Below are 21,841 nucleotides of genomic sequence, written 5' to 3' on the forward strand. Positions count from 1 at the left end.
GTAAAATTGAAAAGGTTGAAGAGGAGTTTTTAAACTAAGGGAAAGCTGACAAGTGCAGAGGAGCACAAGATTCAGACACAGATATCCTTTAGGGAAGGATTTATTAAAAGGGATACCCCATATCCTAATAAAGAGGAGAGGACAGAAGTTGAAAAGTACAGGTAGGAACTAAAGAAAAACAATCAAATGAAAAAGAGGCCCATTCAGTTACATTACATGAAGACAGACAAATATTGACAACTTTTATAAGTACTTCTATATAAATTCTAGGTCTAAATGCTAAGATGGGTTAACTTGAGTACCTGGTATTAAATGAGGATACTGATATAATAGGCATCATAGAAACTTCGTGGAATTATGATAATTGATGAGGCATGGTAATAAGAGTACAAAATACATAGGAATGGCAGAGTAGGTCACAGTGGTGGTGAAGTGGCACTATATGTGAAAGAAACCATACAGTGAAATATAGTAAAAATCTTAAATGAATCAAACTGTACCATAGAATAGCTATGGATAGAATTCCATGCTTGAATAATAACAATATACCAGTAGGAACATACTACTGACCACTTCACCAGGATAGTGGCAGGGATTGTACAATACTCAGATTGAGATTAGAGAGGCTACAAAAATGGAACACCCAATAACAATGGGAGATTTCAACTATCCCCGTATTGACTGGGAACATGTCACCTCAGAACAGGATACAGAGGTGAAATTTCTAGACACCATTAATGCCTGCTTCTTGAAGCAGCTAGTTCTGTAACCTACAAGGGGAGAGACAATTCTTGATTTAGTTCTAAATTGCGCACAGGATCTGGTCCAAGAGATTAATATAGCTGAACCACTCGGTAACAGCAACCACAATGTAATTAAATTTAACATCCTGGTGTGTGTGTGGGGGGGAGAATACTAAAGAAACCCACCACAATAGCATTTAACTTCAAAAAGGGGAACGACACAAAAACGAGGAGGCTATTTAACCAGAAATTAAAAGGAACAATCACAAGAGTGAAATGCCAGCAAGTTGCATGGAATCTTCTAAAAACCACCAAAATATAAGCTCAAATTAAATGTATAACCCAAATTAAAAAACAAAACAAAAAAACAATTAAGAGGATGAAAAAAATAACAACATGGCTAAATAGAGTAAAAGAGGTGGTTAGAGACAAAAAGACATCATTTAAAAATTGGAAGTCAAATCCTGCTTAGGAAAATAGAAAGGAGCATAAACTCTGGCAAGTCAAGTGTAAAAGTATAGTTAAGCAGGCCAAAAAAGATTTTGAAGAGCACGTAGCAAAAGGCAAAAGCTAACAGCAAAAAATGTTTTTTAAGTACATTAGAAGCCCTGGACAATAGTGGTGCTAAAGGAGCACTCAAGGAAAACAAGGCTATTGTGGAGAAGCTAAATTAATTCTTTGCATTAGTCTTCACTGCAGAGGATTTGAGGGAGATTCCCACACCTGAGCTATTCTTTTTAGGTGACAAATCTGAGGGACTGTACCTGACTGAGGTGTCAACAGAGAAAGTTTGGGAACAAACTGATAAATTAAACAGTAATAAGTCACCAGATGATATTCACTCAAGTTCTGAAGGAACTCATATATGAAATTAAAGAATTTCTAACTGTGGTACGTAATCTATCACTTAAATCACATTCTGTAACATGACTGGAGGATAGATAATGTGATGCCAATTTTTTTTAAAAGGTTCCAGAGGTGATCCTGGCAATTACAGGCTGGTAAGCCTAACTTCAGTACTAGGCAAATTGGTTGCAATTATAGTAAAGAACAGAGTTATCAGACACACAGATGAACATGATATGTTGGGGAAGAATCAACACAACTTTTGTAAAGGGAAATCATACCTATCAATGTATTAGAATTTTTTGGAGGGGTCAACAAACATGTGGACACGGGTGATCCTGTTGATTAGGGTGACCAGATGAGAGGAAGAAAATATCGGGACACATTGAGGGGGGGGGTGTCTGCCGGCGGAGGGGGGCGGGAGGAAAGCCAAGTGCTGCCGGCGGAGCGAAATATCAGGACAAATATCGGGACAAACACCTAAATATCGGGACGGTCCCGATTTTATCAGGACGTCTGGTCACCCTAATGTTGATACAGTGTACCTGGACTTTTGGGCAGGGTGCCTTAAAAAAGGCTCCTAAGCAAAGTAGGCACACATGGGATAAGGTGGAAGGTCTTATGTATCAGTAACTGGTTAAAAGATAGGAAACACAGGGTAGAAATCAATGTTCAGTTGTCCCAGTGGAGAGAGATAAATAGCAGGATCCCCCAAAGATCGGTACAAGGATCTGTGCTATTCAGCATAGACAAAGATCTGGAAAAAAGGGTAAACAGTGAGGTGGGAAAGTTTGGAGAGGATACGAAATTACTCAATAAATTAATAGGCAGCAAGTTTAAAACAAACATAAGGAAGTACTTCTTCACACAACGTACTGTGAAGCTGTGGAACTAATTGCCAGGGGAAGCTGTGAAGGCCCAAATTATAATTAGTTCAAAAAAGAATTAGATAAGTTCTTGGAGAATAGGTCCATCAATGGTCAGGGATGCAACCCCGTGCTCTGGGTGTCCCTAAACTTCTGTCAGAAGTTGGGACAGGAGGACAGGGGATAGATCACTCGATAAATTACCCTGTTCTGTTTATGGCCTCTGAATCATCTAGCACTGGACACTTTTGGAAGACAAGATACTGGGCTAGATGGACCACTGGTCTGACACAGTATGCCCATTGTTATATTCTTATGTTCTTAGAAAATCACCAATTGACTTTTCTGTATCTTTTGATACCTTCTTTATTGGAAGGGGTACAAGTAACTAATTTCTAACTATTATTTGAATTTAACATTTCTGAAGAACACACACACACACACACACATACACACACCAGTATTTCAATTAGCAACAGAGAACACACATTCATCCCACCACAAATTAGAATAGCAATTTCCAAGATGAACTCATCCTTAACTTCGTATTTCAAAATTCCAAAACTGGTATTGCCACTTTTGCAGAGACAGTAATAACAATATAGTTTACTTTCACTTTGGGTTGTCAAGGCAGAGATGGGAGGAGGAAGATGAATAGATTGCAATAATTCAATATATTTGTCAAAGTATGGGTTTCCAATGATACACCTTATGTCAGAAAAAATATTTCATGAAAAGAAACAAAAATAAAGTTCTGCTCTCCAATTCTGACAAAATCATCAAGCCCTAACTTTTGGAGGCCCAGTGTAAAGACATACAGTAGACAGCTGTAGTGTGGAAGCTATCTAAATGGAAGAGGAGTGGAACCATAATTCTTGTGACTACTCGTGGGGGCACAAGTTTAAACAGGCAGTTTAGCACTGAGTGGGCCAGGCTTAATACGTTAATCACAGGAGATGAGGCAGGAAGGTTTGGCAGAAAAGATGTGGATGAGATTGAGATCTATATCGTCGTGTGTGTGTTTGTCTGGGGGGTGGTTTTGACTGCCAGAGAATGTTTTGCACACAAGAGGGAGAGAAACTAGGATGCAGCAGCACCCTGTGTATTTTGCCAGTTTTACCCCACAATGGAATCCTCAAAAGCAGAGGCGCTTGCAAACGGGGTGAGCAATGGAGGCAGTAAGGTAACAGCTGAGTCTCTGTTAAAGGGCACCTGATACAAAACTATTAAAAATTTGGAACTCAGTTTCAGAGACTGCTCACATTATTTATTCCTCCTTAATGTCATCAGTGAGAATGCTCTTTGAATTTGTTGCTGTTTCATGGCAGTGTCTTTACCTGAGGACAATGAAAGCCTGGGAGTGATAATTACAGCACATAGTTCTATCACGTACATAGGGCAGGCTCTAACATAGTGGTACCCAACCTTTTCAATCCCAGGACCCAACTTTATTCCAAAAGGGTTAAGGGGCAACAATTGATAGCTTGGGTCATTTCTTCTCATTTCCTCCACTACACTTGTGCCACCCAAACAGCAATCAGGGAGAAGAAGCCACCCACAAGTTCCTTGTCTGGATTCCTCAGGAATAGGGATTTTCGAGGGGCCAGCATATTTGGCTATTATATTCTCTCTCTGCTACCTCTGGCTGTTCCCAGGCTGTTATGATCTGAACCAGGTCAGAAAGTCAGGGAGCTGTAACTGGTTGCTGGTGCTTTTCCCTTTCCCTCCTCTCCTGGGCATTGTGCATGCTGTATGGAGGAGAGGAGCTATCCTTTATTAGGTCCTTCCTTAGGCTCAGGCAGGACCAGTTGAATTCCCATCCTTGAACTACCCACAGAGTTACTCTCTTCTCTCTTTCCTGTGATATAGCAGATGGCCAGATTAGAAGCTGCTCCACAGCTGTAGCTGGGAAACAACAACAGTTACTCAGAGCATTCCCAGGTCATATCAGGGCTTTTTCTGGTTCTGCCAGGCAAGTGGCAGAAGGCAATTGGGATCACTGTGCTCCATACCACCTTTCTGTAGTGAAGGGGCTGCTTTAAGCACTTCTGTTTGAAAACCTCAGGGTGCAGTCAGCAAGCACTCTTTCAATTCATAATTAAAAACTTTTTCTTCTTAATATGATTACCCTTGAGAGCCATAAATTGGCCTCCAGCTCACAGGCTGGACACCACCTGCTTCAATACCTTCTACTATCGGCTATTTAAAATCTTGACTTGGAGTGAATTTGGCTAAATCAGCCCAGTCACAGACATTCCCTTGTAAATTAAAATGTATTCAACTGCAGAATGGTATTTAATTCAGCAAGATAGGATGCATGAGAGGTAATTGTTACAGATCAAAACCTCAACCACAAAGGATTACTAGACAAATTGGCTCAAATTCATTTCTGCTGTAATCTCAGTGAAACCAGTTACTCTAAGAATGAATTTGCTCCACAGCTTTTAAGTGATCCAGGATATGTGATCTGAACTTAAGACCAGATACCAAAAGTGACAGGAACAAAACTGCTATCAGAGAAAGAAACACCAATATTCTATGGCCAAATTCAGATCTGGTATGACCAGATGCCATTTCCCTGAAGTCAATAAAATGGAATCCACTTTCACAAACTCTGACTTTGGCTCAAGTTCATTTTTTTTCTCCTGCCATTTTTACAAACATGTTCAATAATATTTTAAGTTACTTTGTTACTACAAATCAAGTAATAAATATTTTTCACCTACTGAACTACCCTGGCACCAATGTTTTCCTACCAACATTCTACAGAAAATGTTAGAATCATAAGCGCAAAGCACTATAGCTACTCCATTTCTGTATCACCCCTGAAGCACTCATTCTTTATTTGGTAGTTTCATTTCTTCTGAGAAATGATACATAGAATTATAGAATCATAGAACAACAGGGTTGGAAGGGACCTCAGAAGGTCATCTAGTCCAACCCCCTGCTCAAAGCAGGACCAATCCCCAACTAAATCATCCCAGCCAGGGCTTTGTCAAGCCTGACCTTAAAAACCTCTAAGGAAGGAGATTCCATCACCTCCCTAGGTAACCAATTCCAGTGCTTCACCACCCTCCTAGTGAGAAAGTTTTTCTCTAATATCCAACCTAAACCTCCCCCACTGCAACTTGAGATCATTACTCCGTGTTCTGTCACCTGGTACCACTGAGAACAGTCTAGATCCATCTTATTTGGAACCCCCTTTCAGGTAGTTGAAAGCAGCTATCAAATCCCCTCTCATTCTTCTCTTCTGCAGACTAAACAATCCCAGTTCCCTCAGCCTCTCCTCATAAGTCATGTGCTCCAGACCCCTAATCATTTTTGTTGCCCTCCGCTGGACTCTTACCAATTTTTCCACGTCCTTCTTGTAGTGTGGGGCCCAAAACTGGACACAGTACTCCAGATGAGGCCTCACCAATGTCAAATAGAGGGGGAAGCCTGCTGTTTACAGAACTTACTAAATCTGAAGTAATTGTATGACAGTGCAGCCAGCCATTTGTTATGCTGCCCTGTTATTTGAAGTTCTTTTCAGATAACCTATAATTGCAAATCTTCCAAACAAAGTGGAAAATTTAACCAGCTATATTGTTAAGAATGTTTTCTTTATTTAATTTCTGTGATGATAATGAACAGTTACTTTTTATGGTGCATGGTATGCCACAAATATTGTGTGGATTCCACTTAGATGCAATGATTTGGGGTAAGAAACTGCTCTCTTTCATTAATTGTGCATCTCATGATTCCCCAAAAATGTGGTGCTCTCTCCTTACAAATATTCTATTTCCCATAAATATATGAAAAAGTGAAATGCAATGTAACAGAACTTGAATTATGTTTACGTATTTAAATTGTGTTTGTGAGCAATACTTTAAATACTGTGCCTGCCAACTGAGACTTTGTAAACTCAAACAGATTTAGTAATCTGGTATAGCAGTGGCATATTTTATGAAACAAGGAAAGAAAACCCCCTACAAAAATGGCTAAGGTTCACTATGTTCAAATAGTATTACTGCAGTTATAAATATATGTTATGTTCCAACAATTACATTTGCTTTGGAATACATATATTTAAATAGAAAACTTTTATTTTTAAAAGTCCTGTTATATTGCAAACTAATTTGCTCCATTATATACAAGTTATTGTTAGGGAATCTTTGCTTTCCTCTGACTTTGATCCAAAGCCCATTGAAATCAAAGATAAAACTCCCATTGCCTTCAATAGGCTTTGGATCTGCTGTCTGAATGCCAAGGATTCAGACAGAAAAATCTATCTGCTAGATATTTCTGTATTTGCCATAGGCACAGTAGTTTTAAATTAAACTTCTCACTTGTTATGGTTTATAAAATGTCTTACAATCAATTCTAATATTCCGTCTTGCCTGGACAAATGCAAAACTGTTCTGTCAAGAGTTTAGAGGTTAGCAAAATTTAGTCTACATATCAAATTATGATGGCCCTGGCATCCCACATATACACTAGGCTACAGAAACAACTAACACTGCAATATAGTCAGAACTCTCATATATTGAATTGCCTCTGTTGGATTGCCAGTTCCTCATCTTTTAAGATGGAATGAAAATAATATAAAATATAGCAAAGAGAAACTCACAGTAAACAGTATCAGAGGGGTAGCCGTGTTAGTGTGAATCTGTAAAAAGCAACAGAGGGTCCTGTGGCACCTTTAAGACTAACAGAAGTATTGGGAGCATAAGCTTTCGTGGGTAAGAACCTCACTCCTTCAGATGCAAGAAGAAGCAACAGAGGGTCCTGTGGCACCTTTAAGACTAACAGAAGTATTGGGAGCATAAGCTTTCGTGGGTAAGAACCTCACTCCTTCAGATGCAAGAAGAAGTGAGGTTCTTACCCACGAAAGCTTATGCTCCCAATACTTCTTAGTCTTAAAGGTGCCACAGGACCCTCTGTTGCTTTTCACAGTAAACAGATTAAGATGGAGCAGTGATTCTTGTGAGTGTTGGAAAGATGGTAGAAATAAGGAAACTTCTTTCATGGATTATGGGAATATCAACTGCTACCAAATTCTCAAGGACAGTTATTAAACAGGTTAAAAAACAAAGGATACAACTACTACTAGACTGATAATACTTTTGGGCTTCCCAATGAAGAAAACGTGTATTGTTTAAATAATATCCATCTTGGAACACATGGCTGACTGCAGCAAGGAGTGAAATCACTGCTACATCCAAAACTTAACCTAAAATGTCTTCCTTTGTGAGTGAAGATCTCAAAACAACATTTTGGAAAGATACCCTACCCAGGTCAATGATAAAAAATGCATGTGCAATGCCATAGCCTGAATGTGTGCATGTAATCACCATGAAAGCATATTTGTATACACACATAGGGTAGTTGCTTCATGTAAGTGTAGGCACACAATTGTGGGAGCATTTGTCAGTTTAGATGTTCAGGCACACACATAGATTTCCCAATTTTCAAAAGCACTGAGCTCCCAGAAACTCATGGGTGCTAGTTGGCCAGAAATTTCAAAGGCATCTAAGAGAATTACTTCAAATTCCAAAGAATTTCATTGGGTCTTGGACAACTAACTCCCTTAGGGTGGAATCTTCAGAAGAACCCAAGTGTCTAAATATTTATTTGGAGCCAGACTTTAGGCTTCTATTTTTTTTAAATCTTGGCTGTTATTCTTCCATTTTTTTCAGCTTTTCTGTTTGCTGAATATTTCCAAAAAATTTGTTTTTAGTTTGACCTGAAATGAATTATATTTTCCAATTTTTCAGAGTTGCCAGCAAACCAAAATATAAAAGAGTTACTAACCTTTCATAACTCTTGTTCTTCGAGATGTGTTGCTCATGTCCATTCCATGATAGATGTGTGCGCGCCGCGTGCATAGTTACTGGAAATTTTTCCCTCAGTGGTATCAGTAGGGCCGACTCTAGCACCCTCTGGAGTCACACACGTGTGTGCCTATATAAAGGGTGCCAGTGTCCCCATACACACTGAGTTCCTTCTTGCCAGTAACTTCGACAGAGGGGTAGGAGGGTGGGTCATGGAATGGATATGAGCAACACATCTCGAAAAATAACAGTTATGAAAGTTTAGTAACTGTTTTTGACTTCTTCGAGTGCTTGCTCATGTCCATTTCATGCTAGGTGACTCACAAGCAATAACCCCATAAGTCAACTCATGGATGTGCTGACTGCAACAGTGGTCTCCCAAAACTGGCATCGTCCTGGGCCTATTGGCTGATGGCATAGTGGGACGCAAAGGTATGAACAGACGACCATGTGGCAGCTCTGCAGATATCCTGGATTAGTACCTGTGTGAGAAAGTCTGCTGATGAAGCCTGGACTCTCATTGAATGTGCAGTCATGATGGCCAGAGGTGGAACCTTCGCCTGCGCGTAGCAAGCTTGGATACAGGCAGTTATCCAGGACGAGATTCTTTGGGATGACACAGGTAGTTTGCTTTCTGTTACTGCTACAAAGAGTTGTGTGGACTTGTGGAAGAGCTTGGTACTCTCAATATATAATGCGAGGGCACGCCTAGCATCCAGTGTACAAAACTGATGTTCCTCCATGGTCTTGTGAGGATTTGGAAAGAAGACAGGAAGAAAAAGGTCCTAGTTGTTGTGGAACTGCAACACCACCTTTGGTAGGAAGGCCAGATGGGGGCACAGCTAGACCTTGTCCTTGAAGAACACCATATAAGGGGGTTCTGACATCAGGACTTTGATCTCAGAGACCCTCTGGCCAAGGTGATGGCCATCAGGAAGGCGACCTTCCAAGAGAGAAGCAGTATGGGGCATGATGCTAATGGCTCAAAGGGAGACCCATTGAGCCTCAACAGGACAAAGTTTAAGTCCCATGAGGAGATCGGATCACGAACATGAGGGTAGAGACTTTTGGAACAGAGCAGAGGCAGAAGCAAAGGGGGCCTTGCTACGCTCTGTTACATGAACCAATGCTGGCGTGACCACACAGGTGCTATTGGGGGGAGGGATAGCTCAGTGGTTTGAGCATTGGCCTGCTAAACCCAGGGTTGTGAGCTCAATCCTTGAGGAGGCCACTTAGGGATCTGGGGCAAAATCAGTACTTAGTCCTGCTAGTGAAGGCAGGGGGCTGGACTTGATGACCTTTCAAGGTCCCTTCCAGTTCTAGGAGATAGGATATCTCCATTAATTTAATTTTTTAATTTTAATTTTTGATAACCTTCGCATTGTCCCGTTTGATCTTTAGGAAAACCTTGTGAACCAAAGGAATAGGTGGAAAGGCATATAGTAGGCAATCTGGCCACAAGAGCAGGAAGACATTGGAGAGGGAGCCCATGCTGTACCTATGCAGTGAACAGAACTGATGGCATCTCCTGTTCTGTCTGGTGATGAACAGGTCCACCTGGGGGATCCCCACTTCTCGAAGATGACACTGACTAGCACTGGGTGAAGACACCATTCCTGGTGAGAGGAAAGGGATCTGCTGAAGCTATCCGCCAGCATGTTTCACACTCCTGGGAGATGTGACGCCTCAAGATAAATAGCGTGTTTCACAATGAAGTCCCACAGCCTGAGGGCCTCCTGGCACAGGGCTGAAGATTGAGTCCCTCCCTGCTTGTTGATGTAAAACAGCGGTCTCCAACCTTTTTACGCACAAGATCACTTTTTGAATTTAAATGCAACCCAGGATCTACCCCACCCCTTCCCCGAAGCCCCGCCCTGCTCACTCCATTCCCCTTCTCCCTCTGTCGCTCACTCTCCCTCACTCACTTTCACCGGGTTGAGGGTGTGGCTCTGGGCTGGGGCCAAGAGTTTGGAGTGTGGGAGGGGGCTCTGGACTGATTCTGGGGCAGTGGGTTGGGATGCAGGAGGGGTTGAGGGGTGCAAGCTCTGGGAGGGAGTTTGGATGCAGGAGGGGGCTCCAGGCTGGGGCAGAGTGTTGGGGTGCAGGAGGGGAGATGGGGCTCAGGGCTGGAGATTGGGGTGCGGGCTCCCACCGGGCGGCACTTACCTCAAGTGGCTCCCAGTGGCAACGCAGCAAGGCTAAGGCAGGCTCCCTGCCTGCCCCAGCCCCATGCCGCTCCTGGAAGGGGCCAACGCACCCCTGCAGCCCCGGGGGCGGGCACATGGCTCCGTGCATTTCCCTGTTCCCGGCCAATGAGAGCTACAGGAGTGGTGCTTGCAGGCAGGAGCAGCATTTGGTGACCACTGATGTAAAACGTTGATGCTGTGTTGTCTGTCAAGACCTGCACCACTTTGCCTGAGATCTGGGGAAAGAACACCTGTCAAGCCAAACGTACCGCGGAGTTCCCTGACATTTAGATGCAGGGAGAGTTCTTCCCGGGACTAGAGGCCCTGGGTCCTGAGACTGCCAAGGTGGGCTCCACACCCCAGATCTGACACATCTGAGACCAAGGTTGCTGATGGATGAGAGGCAGCAAAAGGCACCCTTTCATTACAGATCCTGGGTCTCTCCACCAGGTGAGTGAAGCGAGGACCGGAGGTGAAATCATAAGTATCGAGTCCAGAAGGTGTCTGCTAGGGGAGTAAACTGACGCCAGCCACATCTGAAGGTGTCCGAGGCACAGCCTTGCGTGCTGCACCATGTAGGTGCATGCCGCCATGTGACCCAACAGCTTGAGGCAGACCTGAGTTGTCGGTGGGTGCATCATGACTTTGGAAATCTGGTCCAACATAGCTTGGAAACGGGCAGCTGGTAGGGAGGCTATGGCCTGGGTTGAATCGAGCACTGCCCCGATGAACTCTATTCTCTGAACCGGGACCAGGGTTGACTTCTGCTCGTTTATCAATAGACTCAGTTCCTGCAAGGTGACCCATACTGTGCTAATGCTGTGCCGCAGCTGAGCCAGTGACCAACCTATGATCAACCTGTCATCAAGGTATGGGTAGACTTGCATGCCTCGATGCCATCACCACCAGACACTTCATCAAAACCCATGGGGCTGCCGACAGACAGAAGGGAAGGGCAGTGTATTGGTAGTGGCGTTATCCCACTATGAACCTGAGGAATCTTCTGTGGCTGCAGAAGATAGAGATGTGGAAATAGGCATCCTTCAAGTCAAGGATGGTGTATCAGTCTCCTGGATCCAGTGAGGGAATGATGGAGGCCAGAGAGACCATGAAGAACCTCAGTTTCTTGAGATATTTGTTGAGGCCATTCAGGTCCACGATAGGCCATAGACCCCTCTGGGCCTTCGGGATCAGGTCTCAGGTCTCGAGGAACCTCCTCCACCGCCCCCATGCATCGGAGGGCTTGCACCTCCTAGATGAGAAGCTGCTCATGATGGGTGGGTGAAAACTGAAGAGTGTAACCAACTGTTACTGTACTCAATATCCAACCGTCTGATGTTATATAGGACCACGCTGGGCTGAAGGGTGACTTCAAAAAGCCTGCTGGCCCCACCGGAGTATCTGTGAGAGCCTGACTGGGAGGCAGAGGTATAAGGGAAGGGTTGTCGTTGTTTATAACCCTTCCCCTTTCTTCTGTAGGCCTCCAGCCTGGAAGGTGCATGAACCTGGAAGGCTACTGGGGCCTAAAGAGCTTCCTGGAGGCTGGTAGCTTATAAAGACCTAAGGATTGAAGTGTAGTTCTTGAGTCCTTGAGGCTGTGGACCTTCAAGTCTGGCTGCTCAGAAACCAGGGAGGAGCCTTCAAAGGGGAAGTCCTGGACAGTCTGCTAAAACCCATGAGGAAGGCCAGAGAATAGAAGCCACGAACAGTGCCTCATGGCGAAAGTTGAAGCCACTGTCCTGGCTGCTGAGTCGGCCACATCCAGAGCCGCCTAAAGGGAAGTTCTGGCCACAGTCTTGCCCTCCTCCAAGATAGCAACAAATTTCTGCCTCAATTCCTGTTGGAGGGAGTCTTTACATTTGGACAGCGAGTCCCACAGATTAAAATTGTACCTCCCCAGTAGAGCCTACTGGTTGGAGATACATAGTTGGAAACTGCCCATTGAATAAACCTTCTGTCCAAAGAAGTCAAGTCTCTTAGTATCTTTATTTTTGGGAGTAGCACTTGACTGCCCCTGTCTATCCTAAAAAGCGACAAAGAGTCATGTGGCACCTTATAGACTAACAGATGTATTGGAGCGTAAGCCTTCGTGGGTGAATACCCACTTCGTCAGATGCATGTGGTGTCTATCCTGTTCATTCACTGCTGACACTACCAGGGATCCCGGGGGAAGTGCGAGTAAAGGAAGTCAAACCTGCTTGCTGGGAGGTAGTATTTCTTCTCTGCATTCTTTGAGGTGGGGGGCAGAGAAGAAGAGGTCTGCCACAGTGTCTTAATGGGCCCCAACACTACCTCATTTATGGCTAAGGCCATGCTGGAGGGAGGAGCGGCAGCCAGTATGTCCATCAGGCTTTGCGTGAACTCCTTAAGCTCTTCCACTTCCAGACCCAAGTTCTCCACAAACCTTTTCAGGAGGTCCTGGTGGGCCCTTAAGTTGTCTTGACGAGCAAGGTACTAGAGCCTGAAAATGCCTCATCCAGGGATGAGGAGGAGGAGGCCTGTGCTGGAGGAGAGGCTCCCTCCTCTTCCTCTGCTTCCACTACATCCATTGCAACCACCTACTAAACATTGGCACCGGGATCGATGTTGAAGTCCGATACCAGGTGGATGAGATAGTGGCATGCCTTTCTGACACCACCAAATCTGAGTGGTGGGAAGGGGGCCTTGATATCAGAGGAACCCCCTAGAGTTCTAGTACTGCCAGTGCATCGGCCAGTAGTGGCCTGGTGGCTAGGTGCCGGCACCGAAATCTGGAGGCTGGGTATCGACAGGTCTTGGACGGAGCGAAAGAGTCCCCTTCAGACTCCTAAGAGGATTCTTCCCTTGTAGACCATGGCGGTGCAGTACCTGCTTTCACCACTGGGCAGTGCTGACAGACTGGGGATCGGTGTCAGGATGGTGACCAATGCATTGGTACCATGGATGGCTTGCCTCTGGACAGTGCCTCGTACTGAGATGGAGCTTGACAGACTTCTTCCCTTCTGACCCTGGTTGCCCTGGCTGGCAGGGGTCCTCAGGAGTCAGTGGGATCAGGAGGGACAGCAGATCCTTCACCGCCTGAAAAACCTCCGGTGCCAAGGAGGCCAGGAACCATCTGGCTCCATGCCTGCTCCTGGGATTCTGTGGTGAGCACTCTAGGTGGAGTCTGGAGCCATCAGTAGCTCGGGGGAGGACAAGTGGCCCAATGCAGGTCTCACTATGCCAGCTCCTCCCCGCTTGTCTCTCTTCAGCACTGGGGATGGAGAATGGTGCTGGAGGAGTGCTTGGTGCCAATTCGGAGAGGCTTGGTTCTCAGGCTGGTCTGAGGGCCGTCTCCATAAGAATGGCTTTCATTTGAATGTCCCTGTCTTTTCTGGTATGGGGTCTGAAGTCCCTACAGATCTGGCCCTTCTCTTTGACATGAGACTCCCCAGCCACTTTAGACAGCTAGTGTACAGCATCAGCTTGCTGCAAGAGGCACATGGCTTGAAGCCTGGGGAACAGGGCATGTCCAGCCCCTGGGGCGAACAGTCCCTGGATGACAGAGACAACTACTATATACACTAACTATGATAACTGTACAGAATATGACCAAGAAAATCCAACCACTGGGAAAGAAAACCTTGCCACAGCAAGGAGGAGGGGGAGAGAGAGAGAGAGAGAGAGAGAGAGAGAGAGGGTATTATTGCACAAAAAGAAAATTAACTCAACACACAATATGAAATAATACTCTCCCCCAACAAGAGAAAAAAAGAAGAGATAAATAGCAGCTTTGCTGACAAATATGCTTGTTAGTCCCCAAGATGCAATAATTTCAAAAGGGCCATATGATTCTGTCCCCATCTCCTCCTCAAATCCTTGGTCTGTAATATTATCAGTAGTATGGTGTTTAATGACACTACATCTTGACCATTATTCTACTCAATTAATAGTATTTTTATTGTTTATAGCATTCTTTATATAGTGGTAGTTCTGGGGTTTTTTCACTATATTCCTTTCCCCACTGTGACCTTGCTTTAGTATTGTATGTGGTAAGGGAGCTGGCAGGAAAACATTACCAAAAACAGTCATGTCAAAATACAGGTAAGTAATGCAAACATGCATTTCCTGAGATTGTATCCAAACTGGAATGTAGCATCTCATAGGTATGTCACTTTTTATGCTGTCTATTAAGTAACATAATGATATGGTTTTACTGAGTATGTAACAGAAACTACTTTTTTGGTTTTGTTTTTTTGTGGTTCAGTCATCAAATTACCCAGCACGTTTCTGAAGGAAAGTTTAAACAAAAATTAATCATGCGACTCCTGGAATCTAGATGAGATCACTGGTGAGGGTATTTTCCATACCAATATTAAGTCACATTTGGGACACAACAGGGGCATGTCTATGCAAACCCTGTGATACAGCAGTATATCTATGCACACTATGGAACTTTTAGTGCACACCAGTAGGGTCCACACAGACAGTTAGCGCACAGCATGCTGGCGTGCTGTAGATTTACACCCTGGCTTGTCAGGCAGTAAGTGTTTGTGTAGGCATGCCCTATCTTTCTCACAACATATTGATGCCTGGGTAAATAAAGGAAGTACATAACAAAAATGACTCCTTTGCATAGTACATTTAAAAATACACTTTTACTCAAAAAAAAAATAATAATAATAATAATTGAAATCATTCTTATTTTTACCTTTAGGTGTTGGAATTTGCCTGTCATGTCCATCCACTTGACTCAGAGGATCATTGGAATCTGGTATCTCCATTTCACCTAAGTGAAAAATAAACCATTAAAATTTTAAGCCAGTTGAGATTGAGTTGATCTTTCTCTTCTTAAGCAGAATTAAGATGTTGGGTATTTAAATTCACCTGGGGACAAAACCTGGTCCCACTGAAGTCTGTGGCAAAATTCCCTTTGACTTCAAGGGGATCAGGAATTAGCCCTTATTGACTAAAAAATTTATCCAGCACAAACAAATTGAAGGTATTGTGCTTTACACAGAGACAGCATTAAAAAGTGTGTTACAGTTCTATCCACACAAAAAATAAAATTCAAATACTTTCTGCAAACCTCCTTTGTCATATCAGATTAATCAGTAGTGGAACTCTGACATTCTCAAGCAAAACATGGCATAAGATTTACTTTTGAGAATATATTACATTGATTTAAATTCTATTTTCACAGTCAGACCCACCCCGATGCCTTGTGCTTCCCAACCCCAACACCACCGTTTGAATGATGATCTGACCATCGACCAAGTCATTGAAAGACAGCAAAAGAATTAAAATCAGAGTGTTTTATAATTACACATTATTTGCTATTTGTAAAAGTCTCTTAGAACTGGGGGCTTGAAAATCTAATATTTTCTCCAGCCAGTTCTATCATTTTACCGTTAGTGCACACTCATAGACTTTAAGGCCAGAAGGGACTATCATGATCATCTAGTCTGACCTCCTGCACATCACAAACCACAAACCCGCCCTCTTCTGAAATAAACCCATAACCTCTGGCTTAGTTACTGAAGTCCTGAAATCTTGATTTAAAGACTTCCAGTTACAGAGAATCCACCATTTACTCTAGGTCAAACCAGCACACTGAACTCTCTTCTCCCCATCCCAGTATTCCTAATGGTGTTGAAATTAGTATCTTTTTGTTCAACTTTTTGTTTACGCACCAGTATACAATATCACAGCACAGCACTGGAAACTGTTAGTTGGCTGCTCCTGAAGAGCAGTAGGGACAGCATCCACAGGCTTTTATTTGTACGGTTTTTGCAAAAATTATGACTACTGTTGCAGGTTTTTGACAGCTTTTTTGTTTTAGAACATTCTTTCAGCAACAGGGAGAGTGTGGATTTATAAGAGATACAGTTATAGGGCTGCTTTCACTAAAACTACTTCTCGCAAGAAACGGCTCCGCCACTAACTCCACCAGAGAGGTTCCCAGCTCAAGCAGAGATAGGCGCCTCCCTGCAGCTCAGATGTTGGGCACTGAACTCCGTGAGAGGGTGGGGCTTTGGAATACCCCTCACTGGCATCTCCCATTGGATAGCGTGCTGGCTGTTATGGCTCCCATTCTCAAGCACCTCTCTCTCCCCACGCATTGTATTGGGAGCCTAGGCACCTAACTCAGGCTTTGAGGATTCCACTGTCTTTCACTGTGCCCAAGTCCCTTTGTGGATCCAAGCCAAAGTACTTCATAAACCTATACTCTCTCCTGTGGTTCACTTCACCTAGCTACTTAGGTAAAATTACACTGCCTTGTCTCCACTAGGATTTTTGCAGTGGGACAGCTGATGTATGCTAATTATTCTGCTGTAAAAATACACGTCCCCCCCCCCTTTTTTTTTTTTGGCGCAGTGAAGCCAAAGCCAAGGTGTCATACCAAGAGCTGGAGGGGAAGGCAGAGTGTAACAATCCTGATGAGGCGGTCTTTGAGTAACATGTGCATAAACCCAGCCTACTCTCAACATTATGCTCTCAACTGATGACTTCAAGGGATCAGAGTACACTGGGAATTACAAAAGAACAGGACAAAATTTATTTATAAAACTGGACAGGCTCAATTATGATACATGATTACCTACACTCACACTCCTCTATGTAATTTTCAATGCCCATGCAATGATTTAAGTGTCCTTGACTATTTTCTTTTATGTTATTGATCTATGCTCAACTTTATTTCCTGTATTTTCCATTTGTTTATCAGTTAAGTGAGATTCTCAAAAGAGACAAACATGAGAAGCCTATAGAGAGAGAGAGAGCACAGCAGTCTCTCTCTTCCCACACCCACATCCCTAGTTGGTGTTTTTTTAACTCTTACCTTAGAATGGAACAAGACAAAAGCATCTGCTGATTTTAAAATGCTTTAATAATAGTTTTATGTAATTCCTCCTTGTGCTTGGTATGTTTATGTCTGGCAAAAACATTTGTCTCCAGATGTGCCTTATCAGAAAATAATTACAAACTACAGACAGTCTATACCAGCAAAATCTCCATGACTAAGCAATGTTAAAACTGAAAAATCCTGTGTGGGCTGTAAATTGTAAGTCCAAAACAGATCTGCCATTTTCAACTGTCGCTTTAATGAAAGAAACATTTTATCTTTTAAATATTCTAATCTGAAAGTCTTCTTTTTTAAACCATATTTATTACGAACGCTTAATTTTAACTAGGGCTGTCAAGCGATTAAAACAATCACAATTAATCGCAAGATAAAAATAGTCACAATTAATCACTGTTTTAAACACACTGCTAATAACAGAATACCAATTTAAATTTATTATAAATATTTTTGGATGTTTTTCTACATTTTCAAATATGTTGATTGCAATTACAACATAGAATACAAAGTGTACAGTGCCTCATAGTGGAAGGGAGGACAGTGCAGAGGATGGGAGGGAGAAATTATTATTCTTTATTACAAATATTTACACTGTAAAAAACAAAAATAGTATTTTTCAGTTCACCTCATAAAAGCACTGCAGTGCAACCTCTATCATGAAAGTGCAACTTACAAATGTAGACTTTTTTTTAAACACAACTGCACTGAAAAAACAAAACAATGTAAAACTTTAGTCTAGAAGTCAAAGCATGAAGAGGCATATGAATGTCTAACATATCTGATACGTGAATACCTTGCAAGGCCAGCTACAACAGTGCCTGCGAACGCCTGTTCTCACTTTCAGGTAACATTGTAAATCAGAAATGGGCAGTATTATCTCTTGTAAATGTAAACAAACTTGTTTGCCTTAGCTACTGGCTGAACAAGTAGGACTGAGTGGACTTGTAGGCTCTAAAGTTTTACATTGTTTTGTTTTTTAGTGCAGTTATGTAAAAAAAATAATTCTACATTTGTAAGTTGCTTTTTCACGATAAGAGATTTCACTACAGTACTCACATGAGGTGAGATGAAAAATACTATTTCTTTTGTTTTTTACAGTGCAAATATTTTAATCAAAAATAATAATATAAAGTGAGCACTGTACACTTTGTATTCTGTTGTAATTGAAAGCAATATATTTGAAAATGTAGAAAAACATCCAAAATATTTATAATAAATTTAAATTGGTATTCTACTATTGTTTAAGAGTATGTTAATTGACAGCCCTAATTCTATCTCTGACATTTCTGAACTAAGAGTTAAAGCAACGCAGAGCTGTGTTCAACATGAAATATTCCAAAGATTTTACATTGTACATGCCTCTGGATCAGACCTGCCAATAAGTCATTTTGCACATGGAAAGCTTTTCCCTTTAAATTAAACAATATGAGAGAACCACAGATTCAAAAGTGCCGAGAGCCGCTCAGAGGAAGAGTTCATGCACCCGCTTCTCCATTCCTGTTGACTGCTTCTCTCAATTCTTCATAATTTTACATTCCTGTTGTCTTAATACATTCTCTTCTGCTAGAACTGGATTCACAGTGCTGAGCTAAAACAGATAATGATCTGTATGTATCCCCCACCCATTCACTCCCTGGATTGCTATGGCAGAGGAAGCCAGCTTCCTGGTGATCTCTGCATCAAGTCTACACTGCTGGTAGTCCTTTCGAGACCTCACACATCTCTTCTTCAGCCTACATCTCAGACCTTGTGTGCCACTGCATCCCTTCCCCATTCTGTTGTGTCTAAATCCCAGCTCCAATGTCCCATTTGCCCCTTCCTCTTTTGCTACTCTTCCATTTTTCCCTTTCTTCCCATGCATTTTTCACACCATCATTCACACATGAACTGAACAAAAAGCCTCCAGTTTACTTCCTTCCAGGGCCTTCTGTTTGACCATTCTAGACCGTAAATTCCTTGAGGCAGTTAAGATCTTCACTGATTTCTTGCAGAGTGCACAGTATATTTATTACTAAGCATATGAATAATAATTACAAATAAAAATAAAAGTAACAGTGATAATGATATATCGTATCAGTGTTCCTAAACATTAATTTGCTTGGGAGTCTGGAAAATAAAAGGTTTTAAAACTTAAAGGATCAAGCTGTTCCTCATATTGTAAACAGAATTTAAAATATTATGCATTTAAGGCCATGGTTTAGATATTCCTGCTATTACAACTGGGGGGAGAATCTGTGAACTGGGTGGCTGCCACGCTACTGAATACTTTAATTGGTAGCGATAGAGGAGCAGACCTACTGGATCTTTTCAGATGCATGACTTTTATGTTTGTGCTACAGTGTCTTTACAAGTAGATAGCTGTTGGTAGATAAGACCTAACTGCATATTATTACATTAATTTCAGATGTGACAAAAACACCAGACTTCATGTAGTGTAGAGTTCCAGCAGTGTTGCTCAACCTTACCAAAAAATGCCACTCATTCACTTCAATGGGTGGAAGACTCGATGGGGCTGGCATGGAAGAGGGAAAAGCCCCCAGCAGTAAGGAAGGAAGATACTCACTGAGGGATACCAGGTAGCTCCTCCCTCCCTGACGGGAGTCTTGATCCCCCATTGGCCAGCTGGGGGGACAAGTGCTGATTGGCCAGCATGCTCCAGCTCCTAGGATTTAACCTAGTACAGGGGCCATGTGGAGCCGCTTTCAGATCCATTCCAGCAGCCCTACTCTACCCATACTGACCTAGGAATGGGAAGCCAACCTGACAGATGCTGCGGTCTAGCCCATTGCCCATTTGGGGGTCAGGAAGGAATTTGACAGAAGACCATGGAGTGTTTTGCCTTTCTCACAGTATCTACAAGCCACAGAGGGTTAAGCAGGAATGCATTTAGTACCTAACTGAGGTATTCAGGTTGAGTTATTAATTCATCACAACTTGCAGCTGATTTCCAGTGCATTAAAAGAAAAATGAATGGTTCCCAGAGGTAAAATATTTTGGTGATGGGCCTGGGGATCATGGGATAAAGTAAGACCTTATGGCCCTCGTGGGCCAAGGTTCCCCTCGCAGGGAGGAGGATGCCAGGACTCAGAGTGAGTTAAATCCTGGTAGGTAGGCTGAGGAGAACCAACCCCGAGTTACGGGTTATATGGTAAGGCGCATGTAACCCCTGCACTGTAACCTATTTAAATAGTTGCTATAAAAGAGTATGGGTGATGGACAGGTAGTGCCCCTCCACTGTGTTAAAATATATTAAAAATTGTGACCTGCTGTTTATTCCATGAATGTGTCTGTCCTCGTTTTGCCACTGTGTCCGCATCAAAACTTAAGTACGTCAACGAGCAAAGGATGAATACGCAAGTGAGCAACCAGGATTACAGATATGAAAGAACAGATGGAGGATGAACTGCCATCACGTTAACTGTATGCAAACAGCTATTATTAAATAATTGACTTGGAGAGAAATGCTCATGATATGAAGCCTAGCTGTGATAGTATCAACTCCCATTGCTAAAATGTTAGCTGAGTAGCATGCTGGTATGTAAATATATAGTTAACTGAAGTCAGACAAACCACCATGGCTACTGTGGAGCACTCACTAACCAGAGTGTCAATAGTCCCCTTTGAAAATGCTGACCGACAGAAAAAGGAGCCATTAATCTCTCAGGCCAACAGAACAGATCCTCAGAAAACCACAAACAGAAGAAAGAGATTGACATAATTTCATCTTTAAGCTTTATCTGAAAGATAGCACCATCGGATAGTACTGCTCTCTCTTTGGATTGGTTGAATTATACATTGGTCATAAAGAGTAAGACTACAGAGACAGGTGTGTGAACTGAACTCCCAACCTTTTGGTACTAAGCAATTAAAGTATACTGATAAAATCTGAAAGAGCAGTAAGTCTCATCACTAGATTCTAGTGGTTTGGTTAGTTCATTGTGTGTGCTACATTTGTTGGTTGCATAGATAAGAAATCTCTTAGTTCCATAAGAGCTTGTATGCCTTAAGCTAGTTAGGAAGATTTTATTTTTTAAAAAAATCTATTCATTAGTCAATAAAAGGAAACATAAGAGAACAGCCTGTGTTTTTGCACATACTTTGCAAGAATGTAACCATCATTGCAAATTTCAGAAAGAAAAACAGTAGTGTAAAAATCACTGTCCTTGCCCAATTTGGATATAAAAACCAACCCTCAACACTAAGAATGGCATTATCCCTTCCTCTGTCAATTCCAACCCTTTCAGAATGTACTCTTTTGTCATAGAACATGAGGCAAAGTGGCCAACTTGATAGGGATTTGGGGAGTAGACAGTTCAAGCTGCCTTTTATAAAAATTCTTGGGACTCCTTCTCATGAATTGGCACAGAAATCCTGTAAGGCAGAGGCAAGATTACCCTAGCACAAGTACCAACACAGAATTGGTGATTTCTCAGTTGAACAAAAAGTCTAATCACATGGCATATGCTACTGGTAAAGTAATAGCCAAATAATGATTTCAGAATTTAACTATTTCTTTAGTTCAGGGATCTCAGTATATGCAAATAAGTTGTAATAAATAGAGTTGATA

The 21,841-nt window shown here is 42.4% G+C and overlaps 1 protein-coding gene across 1 annotated transcript in view; it reads right to left on the reverse strand.

Moving 5' to 3' along the window:
• ROR2 (receptor tyrosine kinase like orphan receptor 2) overlaps positions 1 to 21,841 on the reverse strand; it is a 241,920-nt gene that overhangs the window by 66,766 nt on the left and 153,313 nt on the right. Inside the window, exon 2 of the mRNA XM_054032658.1 lies at positions 15,124 to 15,201. Within this exon, the coding sequence (XP_053888633.1) occupies positions 15,124 to 15,201 (78 nt within the window). The remainder of the gene's footprint in view (positions 1 to 15,123; positions 15,202 to 21,841) is intronic.

This window comes from Malaclemys terrapin, chromosome 6, assembly GCF_027887155.1.
Source record: "Malaclemys terrapin pileata isolate rMalTer1 chromosome 6, rMalTer1.hap1, whole genome shotgun sequence".
In the NCBI taxonomy this organism is placed as follows: domain Eukaryota; kingdom Metazoa; phylum Chordata; order Testudines; family Emydidae; genus Malaclemys; species Malaclemys terrapin.